The 23,549-nt window shown below is 35.5% G+C and overlaps 3 protein-coding genes across 5 annotated transcripts in view; 2 read left to right on the top strand and 1 right to left on the bottom strand.

Annotated features, from left to right (window-relative positions):
* LOC101744192 (transmembrane protein 64) overlaps positions 1-11,920 on the top strand; it is a 45,372-nt gene extending 33,452 nt beyond the window's left edge. Inside the window, exon 3 of the mRNA XM_004931630.5 lies at positions 6,719-11,920. Within this exon, the coding sequence (XP_004931687.2) occupies positions 6,719-6,847 (129 nt within the window). The 3' untranslated portion in view covers positions 6,848-11,920. The remainder of the gene's footprint in view (positions 1-6,718) is intronic.
* A 1,016-nt stretch (positions 11,921-12,936) lies between these two features.
* LOC101744337 (uncharacterized) lies at positions 12,937-22,324 on the top strand. Its single transcript, XM_012695070.4, has 7 exons — positions 12,937-13,151; positions 13,226-13,996; positions 15,065-15,182; positions 15,493-15,670; positions 15,980-16,042; positions 16,548-16,654; positions 16,942-22,324. The coding sequence occupies exons 1-7, from the start codon at positions 12,971-12,973 to the stop codon at positions 17,000-17,002; spliced, it is 1,479 nt and encodes a 492-aa protein (XP_012550524.1). The 5' UTR covers positions 12,937-12,970; the 3' UTR covers positions 17,003-22,324.
* LOC101744814 (putative 1-phosphatidylinositol 3-phosphate 5-kinase) overlaps positions 21,921-23,549 on the bottom strand; it is a 36,806-nt gene continuing 35,177 nt past the window's right edge. For all 3 annotated transcript variants that reach the window (XM_038013912.2, XM_012695047.4, XM_012695048.4), the window contains one exon: positions 21,921-23,417. In XM_038013912.2, coding sequence (XP_037869840.1) covers positions 23,230-23,417 — 188 coding nt within the window. In that variant the 3' untranslated portion in view covers positions 21,921-23,229. The remainder of the gene's footprint in view (positions 23,418-23,549) is intronic.

Genomic DNA, 23,549 nt, shown 5'->3' with positions numbered 1-23,549 from the left:
TGTGTAGCGTGTTTCTTCCATTTTCGCCTTGAAGCGTTACAATGTTTTGTTTATTTAGTAACAAGTAAGGTTTTTTTTTATTGCTTAGATGGGTGGACTAGCTCACAGCACACATGATGTTAGGGTCTCAGTATAGTTACCAGGGCTACCCCACCCTTCCAACCGAAACGCATTAACTGCTTCACGGCAAAAATAGGCAGGGCGGTGTTACCTACCCGTGTGGTCTCACCGGAGGTCCTACCACCAGTAAAAAGGACTATGCGGACTATGCGGAAGAAGGCCCAGAGGCAGAAGTCGAAGGCGCTGGCCGGACCAGATACGCTCAACTCTTTAAGCTTCACTCCACGATGCCATCCGCACAGCCGAGGGTAGGCAGGGCTGGCGCAGCAGAATCCAGGAGAAAGTTATTAAAGGAGACCACGACCATCAGCATTGAGGATTATCGACGCAAGGAGGAGGGTTAAAAAGATCATCTAGATATAGGGGAATCGGGTCTGAAAACGAAGACCGATGCTAGTTCAAGTAATTTTTGAAGAAAGAAAAAAAGCTCTGGAATACAATTAATAATCAGAGGACACGGAGTCAATGATCTCAACAGACACACCGTCTGCCACTTCACGATAAGGGTTCACGATATTTATAAACAGACTGTCAAATTCAAAAACAATTTACTTCAATTTGAACTTAATTTATCAAAATCATACCATCAATTCCAATCCCGAGAACAACCAGCGTAACAAAGGGTTTTTTTTTTTTTTATGTCTTCTCTGTCATTTACTTAGCAAATGAAAGTTGTTTTATTTTGTATTTGTGTTTTTCAATTCTGCTAAAAGGCTATGAGTAAATCGTTTCCATTTTGCGATCCTCCCGATATAAAACAAACAAACTCTTTGCATTTAACGGATCTAATTCAGTCTTAAGATTTTCTCCACACGCTGGTTACCGGAAACACTTTTTTATTTACCCACCTAATCGTTGGCATTTGATGAGACTGTTCTGCGTTCGGATAGGTGAGCTCACAGGCTTAACCAGAGAGAATTTTCTAACCTTAGCTGTATTAAGAGCAGTGGTTTTACAATCAGATCGCAATCGCGACTCTTGCTGGCAGAGAAAATCTGACGAGAAACTTAATGGTTGTGTCTATGAGAAACACTTATAAAGACAAGAACGAATTCATCTCGAATACTAAACATCTTAAAGAAAGACATTGTCCCCTGTCAGGAATCTAACTTTAACCTCGTGGCACGGTATCCTGAGTCACTAACTCATTTTTTTTTTTTTTTAATGTGTACTTGATGTCTTTCGAGCCCTGAATAAGGTGCCCAATTTATTTGCCTGGACCGATCTGAACACACAGTGTTAGTAAGCTTTGAAAATGTTTTTTACTGGTGGTAGGACCTCTTGTGAGTCTGGACGGCTAGGCACCAACGCCCTGCCTATTTCTGCCGTGAAGCAGTAGGTAATGCGTTTCGGTTTGAAGGGTGGAGCAGCCGTTGTAACTATACTGGGACCTTAGAACTCATATCTCAATATGGGTGGCGGCATTTACGTTGAAGATGTCTATGGGCTCCGGTAACCACTTAACACCAGGTGGACTGTGAGCTCGTCCACCCATCTATGCAATAAAAAATATTGTTCAAATATTCTACAATAACTCTCTAATGATCGCATCGTCCCTTTCGAAGGAATTAGAGAATGATGTCAGGCCTGAACCAGATCCATTCTGGTTTCGTCGATTGGAAGCCGCGGAGTCCCTGGCCTGTGCCAGCACTAACCGATTTCTGCTCGTCTCCACGAGTTCGTGGCCCGCCTTAACTCATAAACACAGAACGTAAACAACACGACGTAATAACATAACACTATTGTTCAATCCTCATATCTATCGCATTATACCAACCACCCTACTCGGATTGCATTTTATATGTGGCAAGAACACTTCGTAACTGGGAGATGTGTATATGTTGCAAGTAGTGGTGTATGATCAATCTATCTATCGTGATTGTTCTTATTGCTTAGATAAGTGGACGAGCTCACACACAGCCCACCTGGTGTTAAGTGGTTACTGGAGCCCATACACATCCACGACGTAAATGCGCCACCCACCTTGAGATATAAGTTCTAAGGTCTCAGTATAGTTACAACGGCTACCCCACCCTTCAAACCGAAACGCATTACTGCTTCACGGCAGAAATAGGCGGGATGGTGGTACCTACCCGTGCGGACTCACAAGAGTTCCTACCACCAGTAAATATGTTGCAAGTAATGGTGTATGATCAATCTAATTGTGATTGTTCTATTTATTTTAGGTAATTTAGATTAATTAAAACTACCCTTACAACTTAGTCCTGCGTTATTTGTTGTTCTATAAAGTATTAGAAACGTGGGAAATAATATAATGACAATGAAAACGTGAGATAAGTTTTTGTTATTTTTCTGACTTGCGAATACCAAAGAAAATAGTTTTTTCTCCCTTCCCAATCGGAAGTAACCTAAGGAGATATTCCAGTTACTCTATGACTGAGCGGTAAGTTGTCGGGCTCAACCTGAGAATAGGCTGAATTTTCTACCGGATCGGAATTCCGACCCATTGAGAAGATCCGGGGAGAAACTCAGTGGGCTAAAGAAAACAGTTATAACGTAGATTATAATCAATGTAATTTTTTTTTTTCAGAATCTTTCTTTATATTGAGTGCTAAGAAAAACTTAAATATAGTAATAATAATTTCTATAAATTAAACCATACCATTGAACCACGTTACAATTAAGAAAACCGCTAAGGAATTTGTACATGTATAATGTTTTTTTTTTTTAATTACCGACCGACCAATTAAATGACAAATAGTAACTGAGGCTTTTAAAAATTTAGGGTATAATACTCTTTGGTAGTCGTCACGTGCCGCGCTTATATAGCTGTCTCGAATTGTTGACATTAGTGGCGTTGACATTACTTGCTGTATGACGTTTATGAATTAATGTTTTTACAAATAATCCCGCCTTGTACATCGAGATTGTTGTGTCACGTATGAAACCCATAGACCTATATAGTAGGGACACGACATATTGTTCTATACGTACAATTGCTTATATAAATAGCACCCATTTTGAAGGCACATACATAAACATATATCTATCTCGTTCTTACTCAGCAGTTTAACTCGCAGGAAAACAATATAACAGTATTTCAGTGCGTACATAAAATGAAACATGAATATACGTAAATGTCTCCGTCTCCGTCTAATGAGGCCGAAAATCCGCCATGTTTAGCGCGCCAAATGTCATTGTCACGTCAGTTCGGCCGTCTGTTTTGGGTTGTACATTATTTATTGACTTTGATATCGATTTAATATGATTGATTATATAAAATTTCATAATTTATCATGCTTAAAACATACAAAAATAATAATTAAAACGTATTTTATAGGATCTCAAGAAAGTCGATGTCCTAAAACTATTATCTATATGTATTTAAATTCATTATGGAGCCCTCATCCGAAAAATCCATTTTTCGGTCGGAATCTATTGATCATGACACTAATCGTAAATACCACTTTAAAATATGTCATCAAAACATATTTAGACATTCTGTTTAGATATTTCGGGAAAAAGGCTACCGACAAAATCTCTTCGGAACTATTTAAATAAAATAGTTTTATTCCGCAGTGAGTAAAACACTATTGTAAATTTGTTAAATATTTAATAATTAAGTGATTTTAGAGAGGAAGTCACAAGGAATGACGTTTGTAATTAATGAATAAATGTTCTGTAGGTGTTTTTTTTTCACGCGGTCCCTTGATAAGTTTAAAATTTGAATCACTCTCAAGCGAAAGTGATTCAAATGGTGCGGCGCACCTTCCTTGGGGTGCGCTGCGGTAATATGTTACGGACTTTAGAGTCAGCAAAACAATTAAAATAGATTGTAATAGTCTAAGAAAAACACGTACTCAAAATACGATAACATTTAGCATGCTAGAAATGGGCTGATGGCTTTGAACTACGCCATATCTTTATGTTTTGCGACAAACGACAACTTTATAAAATCAGTGTAGCAACTTTTAAAAATCATCATATCGTTTACTTGGCAAATTCGAAGAACGAACTTGTCTTAGATTTCACCCATCTAAATCATATCATATTTGCACATAACAATATACCTACTTACTTCCCATTAAAGTATAAATTCTACAAATAAATAATACTCAACAATATTTAAAATAAAATGAGCCAAGAACGTTTATCGATAAAACCTGATAACATTGAAATCTTTTGTACAGCACTAAAGCCGCCATGTTTTGTGGCCAGATGACGTCACAGTGGCACGAAATTTTGGTTGACGTTTCATTTCCATAGGTTTCCTACTTCATTGATGAAACCGAACAATAGTACAATGGAGCTCTTGAACAGAAGCACGTTTATTTTTGTGATTAAAGTCGTTTCTTACTTATTGTAAAACACCTCTTAATTAATATACATAATATATTCCGGAGAATCCGAGATAAATGATAGAGCTAGAGAATAGCGTCACACAATTATGAGAGTGGTGTTCTGTTTATATTACAGAAATGTAGACTGAGCACTCGATTTTATCACGATAGGTGCTTGCGATAGGTTTCTGTTAACGACAATCGATTTTGATAGCGATGAGCGGTATACAATATTCACAAATATACCATTGATGTGAAAACATAGACGGTATCGAACGAAGCTGTCAAAGTGTCCGTGGCTTGATTAGTAAATAAGAGGACCTGGATAATAATTTAATAGCTTTGTCGTTGAAATAACTATTTGTTTTGAAATAATAAATAGTTATTGAACGGGTTCTAGCGCGATTTTAAAATTACATGTTTTCCCGATATTCCGGCGTGGTGCCAGCCCTATGACGACGAGAACTCATGCAATGTGAAAAACGTGGAAAGAACCCTTTATATTGTGTAGAGGAAGTTAGTTATCGAAATACAGCCAGAATTGTACTATACTGGGGATTACGGTAAAATTGCCCGAGGACCCGTGGTTACACATTAAAATTTATGGTTGTTTACCTCCAGACGACCCTAAACTGGGTTTTTTTGCTGTTTTACACACAAAAACACATCGAGACCAAAGTACCTAGCTTATTTCCTAAATATACTAGATCTGGACCGGGAATCGATACAGCAGTCACCATCGGCAACGGTGCTAAAAATGGGTCATGCAAATTGTGTCTGACTGACTGTACTGAAGAAATACGGACGCATATAGACGGTATAACGCAATGTAGGGTATTGGCACTGTATTGTTAATGCCATAGGTGACGATTATGCGGACTGCTTCTACTTGCAGTGCCAAGTTACGAAGGTCGACCGACTTTAAACGCAGCTCCAAACAAACTAAACTTTCGAAGAAAATTCTCCTTCTCTGTAACGAAATAAATTTTTTTACGAACTCACAGCCCACCTTAACACCAGTTAAGTGGTTACTGGAGCCCATGGACATTTACACCCACCCACCCACGTTGAGATATAAGTTCTAAGATCTCATTATAGTTACAACGGCTGCCCCACCCTTCAAACCGAAACGCATTACTGCTTCACGGCAGAAATAGGCAGGGCGGTGGTATCTACCCGCGCGGACTCACAAGAGGTCCTACCACCAGTAAACCTACCATAAATGAATATTAAACATTTTAAATGACGAAATTTCATTGTGCTAAAAAGAAATGGTTACTATTTTGAATCTTAAGTTGAAAGATTTTAAATTTTACTTTGACTGTTAATTCGCTCATGATCTCACCGTTCTACTGGTATTAACGAGTGTTCGAAGTGAATAATGCTTCTTTGTGTAAAAGAAACTATGTGGGGTTTCACGTTTTGATGACTACGTGTCCAACCATTTAACATCAGGTTTGCTGTGAAAACGTTCAGCCATCTAGGCAATATAAATTTTAATAAAACAATATGATTTACACCACCCACTTTTAGATATGAGATAAAAAATTAAATTATTAGAATATAATGGTTGTCATACTCTTGAATCGAGATCACATTTATGACTAATTGGCTAAACTGTGTGACACAAGTGGCCCTGCTAGTAAAAGACTACTAATAAACTAGTAAAACCAGTACCGCGCATAGTAACAGTAGGTATATGTATGTAAATTCAGGAAACGATTTTATTAAGAAGAAATTTATCGTGTTTATCTTGTTTAAAAAAAGTACGCTATTAATATATAAGACGGTACAAAACCGCCTGCCTCCTTTCTTTGTTTGAATTAGGAAAAACACGACTGCAAGTGATGTCGGAACATATGATTGTAGCAACCTTCACTGGGTTTTCCTCTACACGTTTCAATGGCCGATAAGTAGGTGCATATACGTGTCTCATTCGTTTATGAGACACGCGAACGACGCGTCACGCCACCGCAGTTTTACTGGAAGGACTACATAAAGAATGAAGCTTTTTTTTGTATAATATTCATGTTTTTAGATTCAAAGCTACCGAAAATCCATAGGGGCTTGCGATAGCGATTACATTTATTAAGAACTTATTTGTAATGGTAAGATCATATAGCCTATACTCACATGACGGGAGAATGGCGAGATTTATGACACGGTTTTATTAGCAAATATTATTAAGAGTGATGAAGAAACAAGTGAATATCCACCAGACACAAAAATCCCCTCTTGTCTTAATTACTATTGTAATGGAGTGAAAATTATAATCAATTAATTATTTATTTTTTCAGATATTAATCGGCATTACACTGATGGTGTGGGTCGTGCAAAAAGCCCGAAAAGAGCTCACCATAGCGATAATGGCCGCGGAACTAGGCCGAGAAACAATATCGACGTCAAGCAGCTCCTCGATCAGCTAGCCCACGGCGAAAGCGTCCACCGACATGGACAGTGTCTCTGAAGAACGTCCCAGCTAGGGACGGCTGCTCAGGTGCCCCGTGTTACCCAGACCGAGATGGAACCTACGTCTGAATAAGGGCTCTGTACCCTGGTGATATTATTATAAGTTGACTGTGCCTCTAAGAGGATTTTGAAAGTGAATGAAATGAGGTTTGTATCTATGTCGCCGCATAGGGATTGCTTCACGAATAGCAAAGGCAATTTGGTGAATTAGCGAAGTTGAAAATGATTTTGCTTGCTGAATAGTGGTGTAAGACCAAACAAATTATTAAAAGAATGCGACGTTAAATTCACGAGAGTGAAAAGAACTCGTGCATTAATCTACCTATTGACTGATATCCAATACTATTGATACTCGTTTGCTTATCATAATACCTTTCTCATATTAACCGTGTTATAGTTTCAATTGCCTATAATAGAGTGACTTGCGCCACCATTCAATAGTCAAGCAGTGACTTAACGGGATTCTCGTTAGTACATAAATATGTGTTTCGATTGGCAACTTGCAATTTTCCTAGTCATCACGGCCCTATCAATGGCTTTATAGTATGATAATACATACGTCGTTTTTGTGTCGACGGGTCGTTGAGCGACCCTTGGTCGGAACCGATCATATTTTGAATGATTACAAAGTCTCGCATGCAAAGTGACATGTTTGCTCTCGTTTGATAATGCGTAGAGTTCAATAAAACATTGAAAAATACCTATATAATGTTGAAATACTTCAGTGCCATAATCACAACGCGATATACTTCCAAACGATTTCATTGCGTGCTTTTACCCTTTGCATAATATTACGGAACTGTGGGTAGTTGAATAAGAAACTTTATTTCTTCCGAATGCGAGTTGATACATTTCAATTGTTTTGATTCTCACGTGATTTAAGGGCGTGTTACACTATTTTTTGTAGATTTTCGATATTTAATTTTCTCTGTAATGCAGTATGTACTTTTCAAGGTTGCATCGTCTGATGCGAAAGTATTTCTACTGGAAACGGTAAAATAGCTGTCCCGCCACTTAAACGATGCAATAAATAAACATTTTGATAATAATTTTCTTAAGTATATATTTAAATGTTGACCTTCCGTATTTCTTTACAAAGTTTTCTTGCCATATTTTTTTCATTTTGTATAATCTACATAGGAAGTTAATTGGCTTTTCTGAAAATTTAATATAAGCCGTTGACGTTAATTATAATTAACTTGTTGATAAGATCACAGCCGTATGTTTTATTCATAACTTGAGGTTTTATTTTTATAACTACAATTCTATGTAATGCCCTTTTCCAATTTGCATAATTAACCTTTTCAAATGATTAAAAATCTAACAAATCATTCTTATCATTGACGCACGTAGTAGAGACAATCGTAAAGTTTTTTATTAATAGTAATTTTATAAATATTTTTATCAAGGAGCCTTTAAAAAAAACAATGTTATTAAGACGCCGCAAAACAGGTCGCATTAAAGTATATTTTAGTAGTAAAAAATGCTTCCCAGTACTCTGTAAATTTTATTTATTATAAATTTAATATTTAAGAAAATTATTCTCGACACTGAAACGGTAAGGTCCGGATGTCTTCGATTTCAAATATCCAAATTAAATAATTCAAACTGTAATTGGACTACGAAAAATTTCAAGTTAATATTTGTTTAAATAATTGATCGAATGTAATGTAGAGTAAACGTGTAATAGCTAAGAAAAATGAAAACAAGAAAACACAGTAATCCGTATGGATGCAACAGATTTGGCCTTAACGTCTGGTGTTGAGTTTTAACATCGGTTTAACTGAATGTGAGTAATCCGATAACTATAATCCGGTGTTTGAAAAACGAATTGTCTGACGCTTAGGAAATGTCAAATTGACATTGGGTCACGCCAGGTTTGTTCCTGTCAAACCTAGAAAAATAAATTCAGAAATAATAACAATTCGACTAAATAAAAACCTAGTCATTATTATGATAGTGTGTATAATTACGTAAATACGTACGAAAATAATTAACTATATTTATTAAATTATACATACTTTGTTTGAATTATTTTTTTAAAACTCACGTATTTGCTACTGGAAAAAGAACACTGTGTTACCTACATAAAGATGATTTATGTTATTTTTGTAATAGTTTACTTATCTGACCTTTTGCCTTGTACGTAATGATAAAACTACTATTAACATGTGATTGATTAGTGAGTGTTAGTAATTAAGTGAGTTTAAGATGAATGAAAATTTAAGCCTTCTTAAAAATAGCTTTTTTATAATCATAGATACCGAAAGGTATTAAATGATTTTGTATTTATTTTTGTCTACTCTGAGACTAATATACAAATTATCAATAATATTAATAATAGAGACGAACGCGGGACCTCTTTAAAAATGGACACTCGAAGTTTCTCCTTTGTAATATGAAATACCGACAACAAAGCCAATAAAATAAAAAACATCCCTACATTAAAAATTTTAATAAGAGTATCTAGGTGAAACTAAAAATTGTTTTCTCTTGTCACAACAGAATGCTTTTCCTCCCCAAACATAAAGTTCTTTGCTGCGATATTAACGTGAGATTATGAATGGAACCAAATAGGTTAAGTGAATGCATGTCTAAACTTTTTGATAAAAATAAATATTTTTCGGCGAAAACGCGTTTACCGCTATATTTTTATTCTAACTGATCTGAGTGTTCTGAGATTAAAAAATGCTTTGTTGAGACATTTTTTCATTATTTTGTTATTATTTAATAGGTGTAAGAATGTTAGTCAGCTAGTTATTTCTATTATTAAAATAATTATTATATTAACATGATATGCACTAGATAAGTAAACAATAACATCACAATAATGTAATTATTGTACATAAAAAGTAGATTTTACAGTATGAATCCTTTATTTATTTTTTCTCAATTCGGTCGTAAATAAATTAGATGAAATCTAATTTTGAAAATGATTCTGTCACTACAAATCCCTTTTTAGAAATGTTGCCAAAATTATATCGAAACTAGCTCATTAGCTTTGCACGTCAATATTTAGTAAATGTACTTAATATAGTACATTTAGTAATCAAACAGAATTCGATTGACGCATTCCGAATAGCACATGTGATTGAATTTAACGTCAACTAAAATACATATGTCAATGTCAAATGTCAATTTGACATAACTAATGTTGAATTCAAATGACACTGAACATAGATGATGTGACACTGAAGACTACTGTCAAATAGGATAAATCACTAACTGGATAAAGTGGCATCGCATAAAAGTTACTTAAAAACCTGCAACTAAACAATAATACGTAAAGCCACTTAAAAGAGGAGTCGTTAGATTAATTTACAGCTGCAAAATATTTCAATGGCATAGAGATAGGCATATCTCATCATAGAGAAAGGCTATTTGGTTTAAACATTAGTGAATTTTTGACTTAAGTGACATTTTTGCAACTTTATAGGAGAGCCATTTATAGTTTAAAATTTGGGAAAAATCTTGTTCAGTTTGAATAGGAAAGAGATTGAAGTTAAATTAAAGACATCGAATTGTTGATTCTAATACCAAAGAAAACGGACCGTTAATTACAAAAATAAATGTCACTTAAACCAACTAAGCTTTCACCCATCGATAAATATTTTTTAATTAATTAAAATATTAATGTCTCATCAAAATAGTGTTTGAATGATTTATTATGTATTTTTCGTTGTTTTATTATTCTTATTAATCTCCGGCCTATTTTCTATATTAATTCATGAATCTGATAATATGTGGAATCAATTTTATTACGAAGTGCAATATTATGTAATTCTAAGGTTCTTGAAGCTATTTATTTTGTAATATCAATTTTGTAAATATGACTAGTTTTATAATATCGACGCTTGAAAGGCAAACATGACTAAGCGACAATACTGCTTTGTACATAAATGATAGGCAATCACCATATTCGATGCGCAAAAAAAAATTATTTCTAGGTCTATTAAAATCATTTCAATCCTACAGCTACTAGCTAGATTCGTTAAAATAAATTTTGTTTTCAGGTATTTCAACTTTAAATTAGTCTACTGTAAAGTTCACGCATTATCGCTTAGTCACGTTTGCCTTTCAAGCGTCGATATGTATTGTTTAAAAAAAAACAATTTAATTTCTTTAAATTAACAATGAATTGGAAATTTATTTTCTGAAACATGTGTATACTGTTTGTTCTTGCTAACCGATATGTTTGCGGCGCACGAATTTTATTCTAAATTAGGGAAATTCGACAGATCCTTCATCCTCTTTTTTCGACTTTAATTGATAATTTAACAAGGCTCTAAATTCCACGAAATTTCTATTTGCCCAATAGTCGTATCTAAGTCAATTTCATTTGTTTTAAACTGACTCAGCTGTTTTTGAATGTTCTAGAAAATTCACTGCCAACCGTAATGTTTGTAAGTAATTGCTGTAGATGTGGAGATTGTTATTACCCATATCATGACATCACCGAATGTCACATGAATACCGCCTTCCGCCTTCAGACATAAGATTGAAGACTCAAATTTCAAGCCCTCACCCTTCACACCAATGCGTTCTGGTTTGAACCAGAAAAGGGCATGCGAAATTGATTTTTATGTTACACCGCTATTCTATTTCAGTTCAGTATGTAAAATTACTAGTGCCAAATAATTTAAATACAATAATTCGATACTTACATTAGTAATTTAGGACATAATATTTTTGACCACGTCAATAATGTTATTTTTATATAAAGGCATTCAAACATTATAATGTATAATTAAAATATAAAATCCGTTTCAAGTTCATGATCAAACGCAACGGAATAAACTATTAGCAACAACAACGCCGTTTCATAATGTGTTTAAATAAATATTTATATAAAAATAATTAAAAATCAATTTCAAATGTAAATGTACCTACATTTTATATTCTCAAAACGTATAATGTTTCATAATAAATGACGACGCTCAGAATTTAATACGAAGAAAAGGTTTATTTTGTAATGTTAAGTATTGAATTGAAATTAAGTATAAATTTATTAAATGCATTTACTCTTAAAAGCGTTTATTTTTTTTTCATGATTTTCCCTGTGACCTTATTTGATTATGTGGGTAAGTTTAATTTTACTAATTTAATTTGCTTCATCTTGAAAGGCATTCGTAAATATAATTCAAATTGCACACTTCATTAAAAAAAGTGGCACCTGCCTGCGGGATTTGAATACTAGTATTTAGTCGCTTGATATGGTACACCTGGCGTCTTATGCTTCGGAGTAATTCGGAGTTCATAAGGATCGCTACTGGCGCTGTTTTAACTGCATACCTACCAATTTGAGTAATTTTACGCTGTCGAGAACGTTAAAAAACTCGCACAAAGCACACAGGTCACGACGAATTTTAATTTGTGGCAGTAAAATAGAGAAAATTAAATACACAACGTACACATTGTCTTATTTGCAATTTATTGATTGTATTGAAAATGTTAATTTAATATGCAATCAAAACAAAACACACTTAACGCCTACGCAACCACCAACATTGTATATAGCATATCATCCAAAGTGTCTTCTTTTTGAATTTCACAATATAAACGAATTTAAAATAAAAACGTATCTTCAAAGAAATTTAAAATAAAAAATTATTCATCAATTGCCTTGTTAGCCCTCATTCTTAAATATAAGCAGTGTAGTGAATTTTATGTTACATAACGTTGAGTTTTATAGTAGTTAAGTGTTAAATTTCTAATAGCCAATGGATTTATTTCGTGAGAAGGGCTTAAATTCTAATTTGGGTCTCCTTTTGAGTGACATGAAGATAGAATCATTTTATACTTAAAATCAAGCACTTCAGGGCTACTTTACCCCTCTAAAAAAATTACTGTCCCTTTCTCAGAGACTGATTCCTATCCTATTGTTATTATAAAATTCTGAAAATTACATTTATTTCTTAATTGAAATTTACGCATTTTTCGTCAATTTAAGTACGACTCTGACACCAAATCTTTGTGTTATCTTTTCATCGAAGTAATTTCTAATGTTTCTGAACGGAAAAAAATATTTGCCATTGGTTGGTGTTTCCAAACAAAAGTCGAACTGTCATTTTCAATTTATCATGGCGGAGGACGAAGACGGTGTTTCGGAAAAGAACTCGCCCCAAAGTTTAAATAATGAGGAACAAGCACAAGAAACTGAGCAAAATGCGTTACAACCTGACCTAGGTATTGAAGTAGCGGGACATGGCGATAGTGAGAACGGCGTGGCATCTCCCACCGAGTCAAAAAGACCGTCTTCCAGTGAGTGTTAAACGAAGTTGTTTTTTGTCCTAAATATAAAGACATTCCTGGCAGACCGTCCGTTTGCATTGCAGAGTCGACGGGAGCAACGCGGAAGGAAGAGAATCCGTTTTCGTTCCGGCATTTCTTAAAGAGGGATCTATCGTTGCCGGGCACTTCAACTTATGAGAACACGGGGGCTCGACCTAAGGTGTACGCCAATACAGTGCAGCACTCGCCAACTCGGGTCGAAGGGCATGCCGAGTCGCGCCGGGACAAGGTCCGAGCACTCGACACGCAAGCCAAAGAGAACAACGCCTGTGATAATGCGTCTTGTAGTAATTCCGTAGAAATACCTCTAAGTGTAGTGGATAATTCCGATTCCAAAAATAATTTTTATTCAGCCAGTAACAATTCGCCCTATTACCATAAACCAAATTTAGCTTCCGAGCCTTTAGGCATGCCCTCATTGCCTGACTTTGTTCAGGACCATATATTAGTGGAACAGGCATATCTTAATACCAATGGACCTATCTCTGTTGATTTGGACAATTTGCCAGACTTTACATTTAATACTAATTTTAATGCTGGGTCATCATCATCTCTTGGTAGAAGGAATAACAGTTATGGAAGTAATAGGGGGTATGATTATGAGGAGTACATGGGTGCAGTGTCAGCTTCGAATGATTCTGGATCTGGACGAAATATTCCACTTGACCTGCCAGAGGGAGCTGAAGCTGCAGGGCCAGTACCACTGGACTTGCCTCCTCACTTGAGCCTGGACCTCACTGACTCTGTGAATCCTAGTGACAGGAGAAATGTGTCACCGAGAAATACATTTCCATTAGATCTGCCACCAAATGCAGGTGAGTTTTATTAGCTAATTATCAATTTTAAATTATACACATTTAGGTTCTATGGTATAAAGTGAGATATCTGTGTGAGATCTGAATACGAACTTTGGATCCCAGCACATAATATTATTAAAATAGCTCTTCAAGGATAAAATCAATATACATTTAAAGTTTCTGAAATCTTAATACAGATTCAAATTTATTTCATGCCAATCAGATAAAGGTTGAGTATTGAGCATTTCTCTATTCATATGTTATGTGATTAAAATGTGAATAGAAGGTTTGAGTTGAAAGTTGAAGTTGAAGGTTGAAATTGAAAAGGTGTTTGAAGTTTCACAGGTGTTTTAGTCTAAATATAAAAGCGATTTTAATCTTTGATTTATAAAATATAAATGAAATTCAATGAAATTCCAATTTGTTTTTTATTGCTGAGGTGCTCACAGCCCACCTGGTGTTAAGTGGTTACTGGAGCCCATAGACATCTACAACGTAAATGTGAAAAAGCCATATCTCAAGCAGTATGTATCTGTAGTGTACCTGTGATATGAGACATTCAAGATTAGGCACTATATTTTCTGAGGATAGCCTGAGCAGATTTATACAATAATAGAACAACCATAACAAATGATACATTAACTTATTGTCTCGAAGTGAACAATGGCATTCATATTGCTATGTCAATGGCCTGAAGTAACCAACTAAGGTCAGGGAAACCAAGAACCAAACTGCAGCATTAAAATAAAAATTTAATGCTCTGTTTCTATATTTAATCAATGATTAAATTCTAAGACGAGGGAGAACTAGGAGAATGGTATATGTAGACAATTCATTTTAGTACTACACTTTGTGTAGTTATCATGAACTTATGATTACAAACAGGAATCTATTTTAATAATTACTTATAATGTTAAGTTGACTATCAACAACAACATAGAATATCTTATTAATTAATTACAAAAGATTGCTTTTGTAAGTTGCAATTGTAGATGTCCAAGCAAGGAGTTGGATTACTTGTGTGTCCAAATGATCATGAAAACTATAGATAGTCAAAATTAAAAAAAACATTGCAAAACTTTTTAGGAGCAGAATCAATGAGGTTACCAGATTTTCTGCCCGTACACCCAGGAAGAACATCCCCAGAGCCAGAGCACCAGGATGAACAGCTTCAACAGATCATGTCTGAGCTTGAAAGGACCAGGTAGTCTTTATTCATTGATCCTTTGTTCATTTGTTTACATTGTTTTTTTACTTGATCAGGATTCCAATTTTATGATTAGCTACCAACCTAGTGTTGCTTGAATATTGTTTGAAATTGACATAGCAAACAATGGAATGTACTTAATAGGAAAGTTATTGTTTTCTACAAACTAAATTCATGCCACCAATATTTTCATTATTAATTGGATATTTTAAAACTGAAACCATAATTACTTGACAGTTGATTAGTTATAAAAATAAGAAATTTTGATTTGTAACACTTTCTGAAGAGTAGTTACTCATAATTGCAGATCGGAATTGTTCACGGAGCGCAGCCGGCGATGCAGATTGGAAGAGGAAATCTCCCGCCTGCGAGCCTCTGAGTCCGATCTGCGAACTCGGCTCCGGGATTGCACCCAGGACAGACAATACAAAGGACAGCTTGACGCAGCCGTCTCCACTGTGGAGAATAATTTTATGGATGCTGCTGTAACTACTTTTTAATTATTAATGACTAGCTCATTAGAAATTTAAAAGTGCCTCTAACATCTACACACTTCTAATTCGATTGAGTGAATAAATAGAGTAAGTAAAGTAATAAATAAAGTAAATAAGTATTAAAGGACCACTTACTACAAGCCTGAATTGCTAAACTACAATACGGAAGCCATAATAAAGGCCATTATTATACGAAGCTCTTTACGTTAATTTATTTGGGCAAAACAGTTGTTTTCTAATTAAAAAAAATAGGAGCCAGTGAAATGAAATGTTTCCAATTAATATTTTATTTTATTTTAGGTGAGAGCAACAGAGGCTGAATCTACAATAGAAAGACTTAAAAAACAAATAAAGAAATTAAAGGTTAGTATTATAGTACAATGTTAACAGATGTTTGACAGCAATATATGGATATCACGATAAAACCTTAAAACACCTTAAACATCATTTTTAAATAATTATAACTTTAAATTTGCTGAATAGTATCATAGAGTGTGCTTGCACTATCTCCGAACCTAAATGGGGATAAATCACAATCCTAATATGAACTAGAACTATGGATAATACCAAATTAAATAATTCTTGCTTTGAACATATATATTTAATAGCAATGCTGATTACTTTCCACACAGTTTTGATTCCCTTGAGACTGTATATTTTGCGTGTATCATGGAAGGAACATTTTTCATTGTGTTTTTACTTTGTACCTAAAATTCCTAGCTAAATCACTGTTTTCAAAAATCGCATTTATAAACGGATTGTATGCTGAATTCAGTTTTAATAATGCTTCGGCTCGTCAGTCGAATGACATGCGTGTCTGTCAGAACCTCATCTCGATGGGTTGATGATGCAGAGTGTGTGTTTGCAGGAGGAGCTGGCGGCGTCGGAGGCCGAGGCGGCGGGTCTTCGCGCCGGGCAGCGGGGCGCCGCCGCACAGCTGCGCCGCGCCACCAGGCTCGCCGACACCTCGCTCAGGTAAGTCCGCTGCGGTGACCCGTGGGCGCAGTGTGGTACCCCGGGGGGCAGTGTGGGACCCCGGGGGGCAGTGTTGGACTCCGAGGGGTAGTGTGGGACCCCAGAAGGTAGTGTGGAACCCCGGGGCAGTGTGGGACCCGGGGAGAAGTGTGGGACCCCGGGAGCAGTGTGGAATCCCGGGGGCAGTGTGGGACCGCGGGGGGGCAGTGTGGGACCCCGGGAGGCAGTGTGGGTCCCGGGCGGGGGCAGTGCATGCGACAGCTCATAATATTGTATTCTGTCAACAGAGAACTTTTGGCGGGACTCGGACAACTGAACACGCTCAGCTCGACGCTGGACCCGACATGACGCGACCCGGCACGTCCGCTGTAGTCTAGCTCCGACCACAGAACATAGTAAATAAAAAACCAATGTTGTCTATGGTAACAAAGTGTGAAATGTCTTATGGCTTGGAAAAGGACTGAAATTTGTTAACATACTCGTAAGGCAATTGTAGATTTGAAATTTGTTTTATGTATTGTACTGCAAATGAGTTTTGTTCATAAATTTGAGCCACAAAAATAAACTGTTATTGGTTAAATTAAATTCAACGGCTGAGTTCACAAGCAGCACGGTGGCCGGAACTCCACGCACTGCAGCTCACCGGATGAGAGTTTCTCTGCCTCTGTAGCAGTAGAGGGGCAGCAGACTGGTCTGGGGCAGACGCTGTCCCGGGAAGAACTACAGCTACTGATGTTACTAAATAAAACTCATGGATGTTGTTATGCAGTAATGTATCGTCAACTATTCGAAATTAATTCAATGTTTATTTGTTTGTAGGCCCTTTAATTTCAGCTTTTCAAAAAGTCAAAATGCCCTTTTATTTAAATTAAAAATTTTAAAGACTCGAATGATTGATCGATGACGACCTGTATTATTCCTTCAAGGGATGTCTAATGCTTGTTATACATGCAGATTTGTACGCAAGCTCTGGAAACTCTCAGAATTAGTAATCTTTGTAATTTGAGAGACAAAGTCGGAATTTCTAATAGTTTTAATAGTATGTCAACATTAGGAATAACAAAAACTAATCTTTTTACTTATTCCAAACTGGCAAATAATATCTGTTGCGTACATTATTGCATGAAACAGTCCTATTCTGTACATATTCAATACTATGCATACGTGTGTTTCAACTGCCCGTTTTCGTAAATATTCCAAAGAGTGTGAGTGTATCATAAATGTGTAGTTTTTAGTGTACTGTAGTATCTAATTTAAAAGAATAAGATTGTTTTAAAATCATTCTCATTGATGTTACATTGAATAGGGTCTTAGTGTATTGGTCTATGGAAGTATGACCAGCATCCTCGTGTGTGTTGTCAATCTCCTCCAATCGTATAATTGACGCAGTATGTATGCTCTAAATCGGATTTTGTCTTTTACAATGACGGTCAGTTTCCACTACGGTCGTGTGAAAATATAGTGCGTCCTAGAACTACTTACATTGAGTTTTGTAAGGCGTAATCATTTTTGTGAGATCAGTAACGTGATACCTCAAGTATGAGCTATATTGTTTTGCAAACCATACCCAGTGCCTATTAAAGGTACCGTGTGCGAAATAGAATATTTCAGAATAAAAACTAATCATATTTTTTTTTGCATCTCCTGTGAATTTGTTCCTTCGGCCTATTTTTATTTGAAACGGATATGGAAACCCGTTACATAATATAAACTCTAAACTTTGAAAGTTATTTTGAACTTGCAAACGAATTGTGTAAATAGAATTTATCGATTATTGGTTTTATTATTGTAAAGTAAATTTAAATAGTAGATTTTCTTAACATGTTGTGTATAAGGAAACAAAAATAGATGACACACAAAAACGCTAATTTGTATTTCTTCATTTCATTAATTATTGAAAGAGAAATTATGCTTTAAAACAAATTAACTAAGTTTCCAAACAAAAACTTAATACTTATTAACTTATTAATTTCAAAAAAGGCACTTGCCTTTTTACACCTTTGCCTGTAACAAAAACTTTTTGTTTTTTATTTTGCACTTTATGTCAATACCGTTACCTCGGCTCCAAAGAGTAACTATTCAGAAAATATTTTCTCATAAAATAATTATGTAGGTAATTAAATATTATATATTCTTTGTCATTATAAATAGTTTTAGAAGACAAATAATACAATAAGTTTTTTTGTTTTTTGTTGTTGCCTAAGAACTTGTGAAACAAAATTTCAATCTCTGGTTTTCAGTCAATTTTCTCTTTGAAAATTATAGGTAATATTTACTGCAACAATCACTGCTTATTCTTTGGAGGGCAGGTACCAATAACCTTTTTTTTTACTGTTGTAATGCCCAATGCTCTGGTGGCACTATCGAAAAGAAATCTAATGTTAGTTTCGTAATCTTAAGACCTATTGCAGCGATATCTGCCGCGAGCCAGTCGTAAGGTTCACGCGTGCCACATGCGGTAGTAGAAGTTATAATAATAACTGACAAACAAAAATTAAAAGCCTTTATAAGTAATGTAAATTATACGTTGTGTATTTTGTAGCGACACGTGATATTGCGATCAAGGGTTTCCTCATTAAGAACGCAACGTTTAAGTAAATCGTGTATCCGAATTTTAATTACGAAATTCAAATGTAAATAATAGGCGGGTAGTTGTAATGTTTGCGTTCATTGTTTCCGTGCGGTCATTCACCTCGCGCGACGCACCGTCCCGCCCCCGCCACTCGCCGTCAGCGGCCGGGGGTGGTCTTGTCATCACACATATTATGTAAAATATTTAGTGCCGTAAAATGGGGGGAATCGGGACACTTTTTAAGTTCGACATTGATCCTTATCGGTTTCTTTTTGTAGTTATTATAGTAATAAAACGGAGATCATAATGGTTCCGATAGTTTAAATTTTCATTTATAATGCGTTAAGATATAGTTTATTAAAGAATAATCATAAAAAGTTACAAAAACTCACTTTCCCTATTTACCCAGGCGTTAGGGTGAATCGGGTCGCTTATGGGGACAATAGAGTTTTTCGATAGGGCTGGCACTATTTAGTTGTTAGGTAGGTACCTAACTTTAGGTAATTAACTTTTTAATATCTTTAACGAGTTACAAAACTTTGATGACTAAATTAAACTATTTAATATTCTTAAACACTAAATAAAAGTCATTTTTTTTCCTACCGACGCCGAAAGTTTGGTTTTCGTCCCGCTGTACAGGGAAGAAAGTGTAACTTTTCCTCCTTGGGTACAAGTACGCATGCGCGTTAGTGTCTACGTCTGCTCTCACGCGCCTAAAATCTCCGCCATTGTTGTGCTCGAGTAATTTGCAATATTGTGTTTAGTGTAAAAGTGAAATAAACAAAACGCAATAAAATTTAATAGTGAAGTATTAAACAAATATGAGTTCTTATTCAATTAGTAGTAAGTAGTTTATTTAAAAATAAAAATAAAACAATTTGTTTTTTTTATATGTATGATTGCATGTAAAATTGCTGCGGCAAACACGCGGGAGGAAATGTCCAACTTTTCTCCCTTGGTGCACAATGTACTATTCACAGTTCAACAAAGTTAAATCTAACAACTCAACAAAGGTATTGTGACATCACAGATTTGTCCCTGTTCCCCCCCCCATCTACTGTAGGTTTTCTGGTTGTGTGTCGCAAAGGCAGCTAATGGACGTCCACCGCTTTCCCCGACGTCTCTAGATTTCATCAATGCATTTTTAATAGGCAACCGGACATTTGTACTACAGAAATCTAAAAAAGACCTACAATGTTACAATAGTTACAACGGCTGGCCCCACCCTTCAAACAAAAACGCATTACTGCTTTACGGCAGAAATAGGCAGGGCGGTGGTACCTACCCGCGCGGACTCACAAGAGGCCCTACCACCAGTAACTGTATAGAATCTTTTTAGATATCCCAGCGATTGCAGCTGAAATAATCAACTATCTTGAATAATATATTCATTTGAGTTATTTGTACTATAAATATTGTTATAGTAAATTTTTATGATACGCTAACTTAATAAATAGATATGTAGATTAAAAAAAATAATAGGTATTCACATGTATACATATATTTATATAGAATATGAATGAATCGATTGCAGATGTTATTGTGTTTTAGATGGCAATGAAATAGAAACATTTGGTTCTTTTTTATGATGATATTTTCTTCGGAATCACATGATTTGATTACCAAAAATATAAAACTAGCATTATCTGCAACCAACCTTGCAGGCACCTCTATAAAACTTGTTGAAAACAAAACATACCTAATATTCGGTCAAATCCTGGTGCGTGTTGTCCCCCTACACTCTTAACTCGCGCGGAACACTCGGGTGTCTATAATGTTACACAGGAATTCATTCGATAACTTGGTTAACGTAAAATGGCCCTTTCTGATAACGATTTACGTTCATACCCCAATCTAGATTCATAGGACCAATAAATAGGTCATATCAACATTTTCAACATTAAATTTAACATTACAATTTTTAATTGGGTCCAAATGTATTATTTGTGTGTCCATACGATAATTTTTAGGTCAAGATATTTCAAACTAAAAAAGATACTTAAAAACCGATTCTGTAGCTTAAAGATACATCGTATAACAAAATAGCTATAAATATAAAGTGTATTCTTTTTTTTTTCTAAAATACTTTTAGACAGTTCTGACAATGCCCCACACTGAATTCGCGACTTTGGGAATGTTGGGAATGGAATGGCCATTCAGAAGTGTAGATCTCTAAAGTTCTCTAAATGTTATCAACATATATTTTTTCTCTATTTGAATATGTATTGGTGAAATATTAATAGTTATTAGAAATGGATTGTGATCATACATACATTAAGTTAAGACTTCAATTGATTGGTGGTAAAATGTACTCTTAAACTGAAGCGTCCGGCTTGAAAAGTGGTACAATCGGAATACCGCTGAGAGATAACGTTGTGATGTCTACGGACTTCACCGCTCGACACCGGGTGAGCCGCGTGACCCACCCACCCGCCTTAGAGAAAATAAAAATGCAATCTAGCTGGGGTATAATTCGTCTTGGAACAATCGTATCCCATAATATTACAATGTGTTAATTGCTAATGTACAAAGTGAGTGTGTATTTGCATTGCTATAAATAATGCTTAAAATAGATCTGTTTAGTTAAAATATATTCTTCAAAATTGGATTCTTTGAGCAATAAAAAGTGCTGTTCGAATACTTTTGTATAAAGTATGTGTATAATAAATAAGAAAAAAAAAAACAAAATGTAAATATTTGTAATGAAATGATTTATTAATTATGTTAATCGCTGCTGTTTGTTTACAAATTACTATCGTTTTTTTTCAACTAAAAATAAATATTTCACAAATCTATGTAACAAATAAATTTTTTTTTATATATTGGATAATTCATATCCTGATACGAATCCCAAATTATTGTTTTTTTTTTACATAAAATTTTCATACATATTTTTTTTTAATTATATGAATGAATATTATGTTCGTAAAACATATTTAGATTTAAAAAAACAAAAACAAATATTTTGTTCGTTGCGGTGTTCGTACGTACCTACCCGGTGGCGTATGTATAATGTTTATGTTAATGTATGAAATATTATAGGTACGAAATGAAAAAAACTTGTAACTTATGAGCCTGAATAAAATTTTGATTTTGAATTACGTTTATTTGTTTTAAACATCAGGGAAAGGGTGAGCGCAGTGACCCTTCGATGACCTCGCGTGCAATCAGTGTACTTAGTGCGAGTTTTTTACCGTTCTCGATATCGTAAACGTGTGCCTATGTTTGCCGCTAGGGGCGCTGTTCCAACTGCAAACAGATTTGAGTTAACTTTTACGCTATCGGGAACGTTAAAAAACTCGCACTAAGCACACTAGAGTTTACTTGATGTCCTCACTGTAACTAGCTGCCAGGGGGCGCACAAGCAAATAATTTATAATTAATCAAGGAACTGGGAAAACACTAGTCTCCAAACGTTGGAGATAAAAATTTATATTAAAACCAGAAATAAATCTATATTTTATACATTTTAAATAGCGAACCGAATTTATAATTCTTGGAATGTCTTTGGTAACTTTAATGTCTTTATTCTAGAGACAATTATCGCGCGTCTAAGACAAGCTATTTAAAGGAAAACTGGAACGTTGGTAGATTTTGCATATAAGTAGTAAGTCGGTCAACGATTCCTAGGTTTTTGTAGAAATTATGTAGTTTCCACGGTCGGCTGATAAATGTCGCCGCTCGGCGCCTCACTAGACGTTAAATGTCCTAACTACAGTATACATGTAGCATGTGAAGCAGTAATGCGTTTCGGTTTGAAGGGTGAGGCAGCCGTTGTAACTATACTGAGACCTTAGAACTTATGTCTCAAGGTGGGTGGCGCATTTACGATGTAGTTGTCTATGGGCTCCAGTAACCACTTAATACCAGGTGTGCTGTGAGCTCGTCCACCCATCTAAGCAATAAAAAAAAGTTTCCACGGTCGGCTGATAGATGTCGCCGATCGGCGCCTCACTAGACTTTAAATGTCCTAACTACAGCATACATGTTTCGATAATTCGGATTACGTATCCGTGTTCTGGGTGCGTATGACGTCCCAGTGCTGGGGAACGTGCAGGAAGTACTTCCTGGCGGCCGCGCAGAACCGGCTCCGGTACTGGTCCGGGGACACCACGGTCGGCTGGCCTGAGCCCAGGTTCTTCTTCACCAGGTGCTCCAGCTTCTTGTCCCATGTGAACGTGCGGATGTAGTCTACACAAAGAGAATTTAGTTTAGAAGACATATGAATACGTGCTGGCGGAAAAAAAGTCGGTTGTCTGTAAAGTCGGTTTACTGACGATACTTGAATGTGTCAACGTCATAAGAAAATACTGATGGAATGGT

The sequence above is a fragment of the Bombyx mori genome, chromosome 11 (genome assembly GCF_030269925.1).
Source record: "Bombyx mori chromosome 11, ASM3026992v2".
In the NCBI taxonomy this organism is placed as follows: domain Eukaryota; kingdom Metazoa; phylum Arthropoda; class Insecta; order Lepidoptera; family Bombycidae; genus Bombyx; species Bombyx mori.
This window is presented reverse-complemented; position numbering and strand designations above follow the sequence as displayed.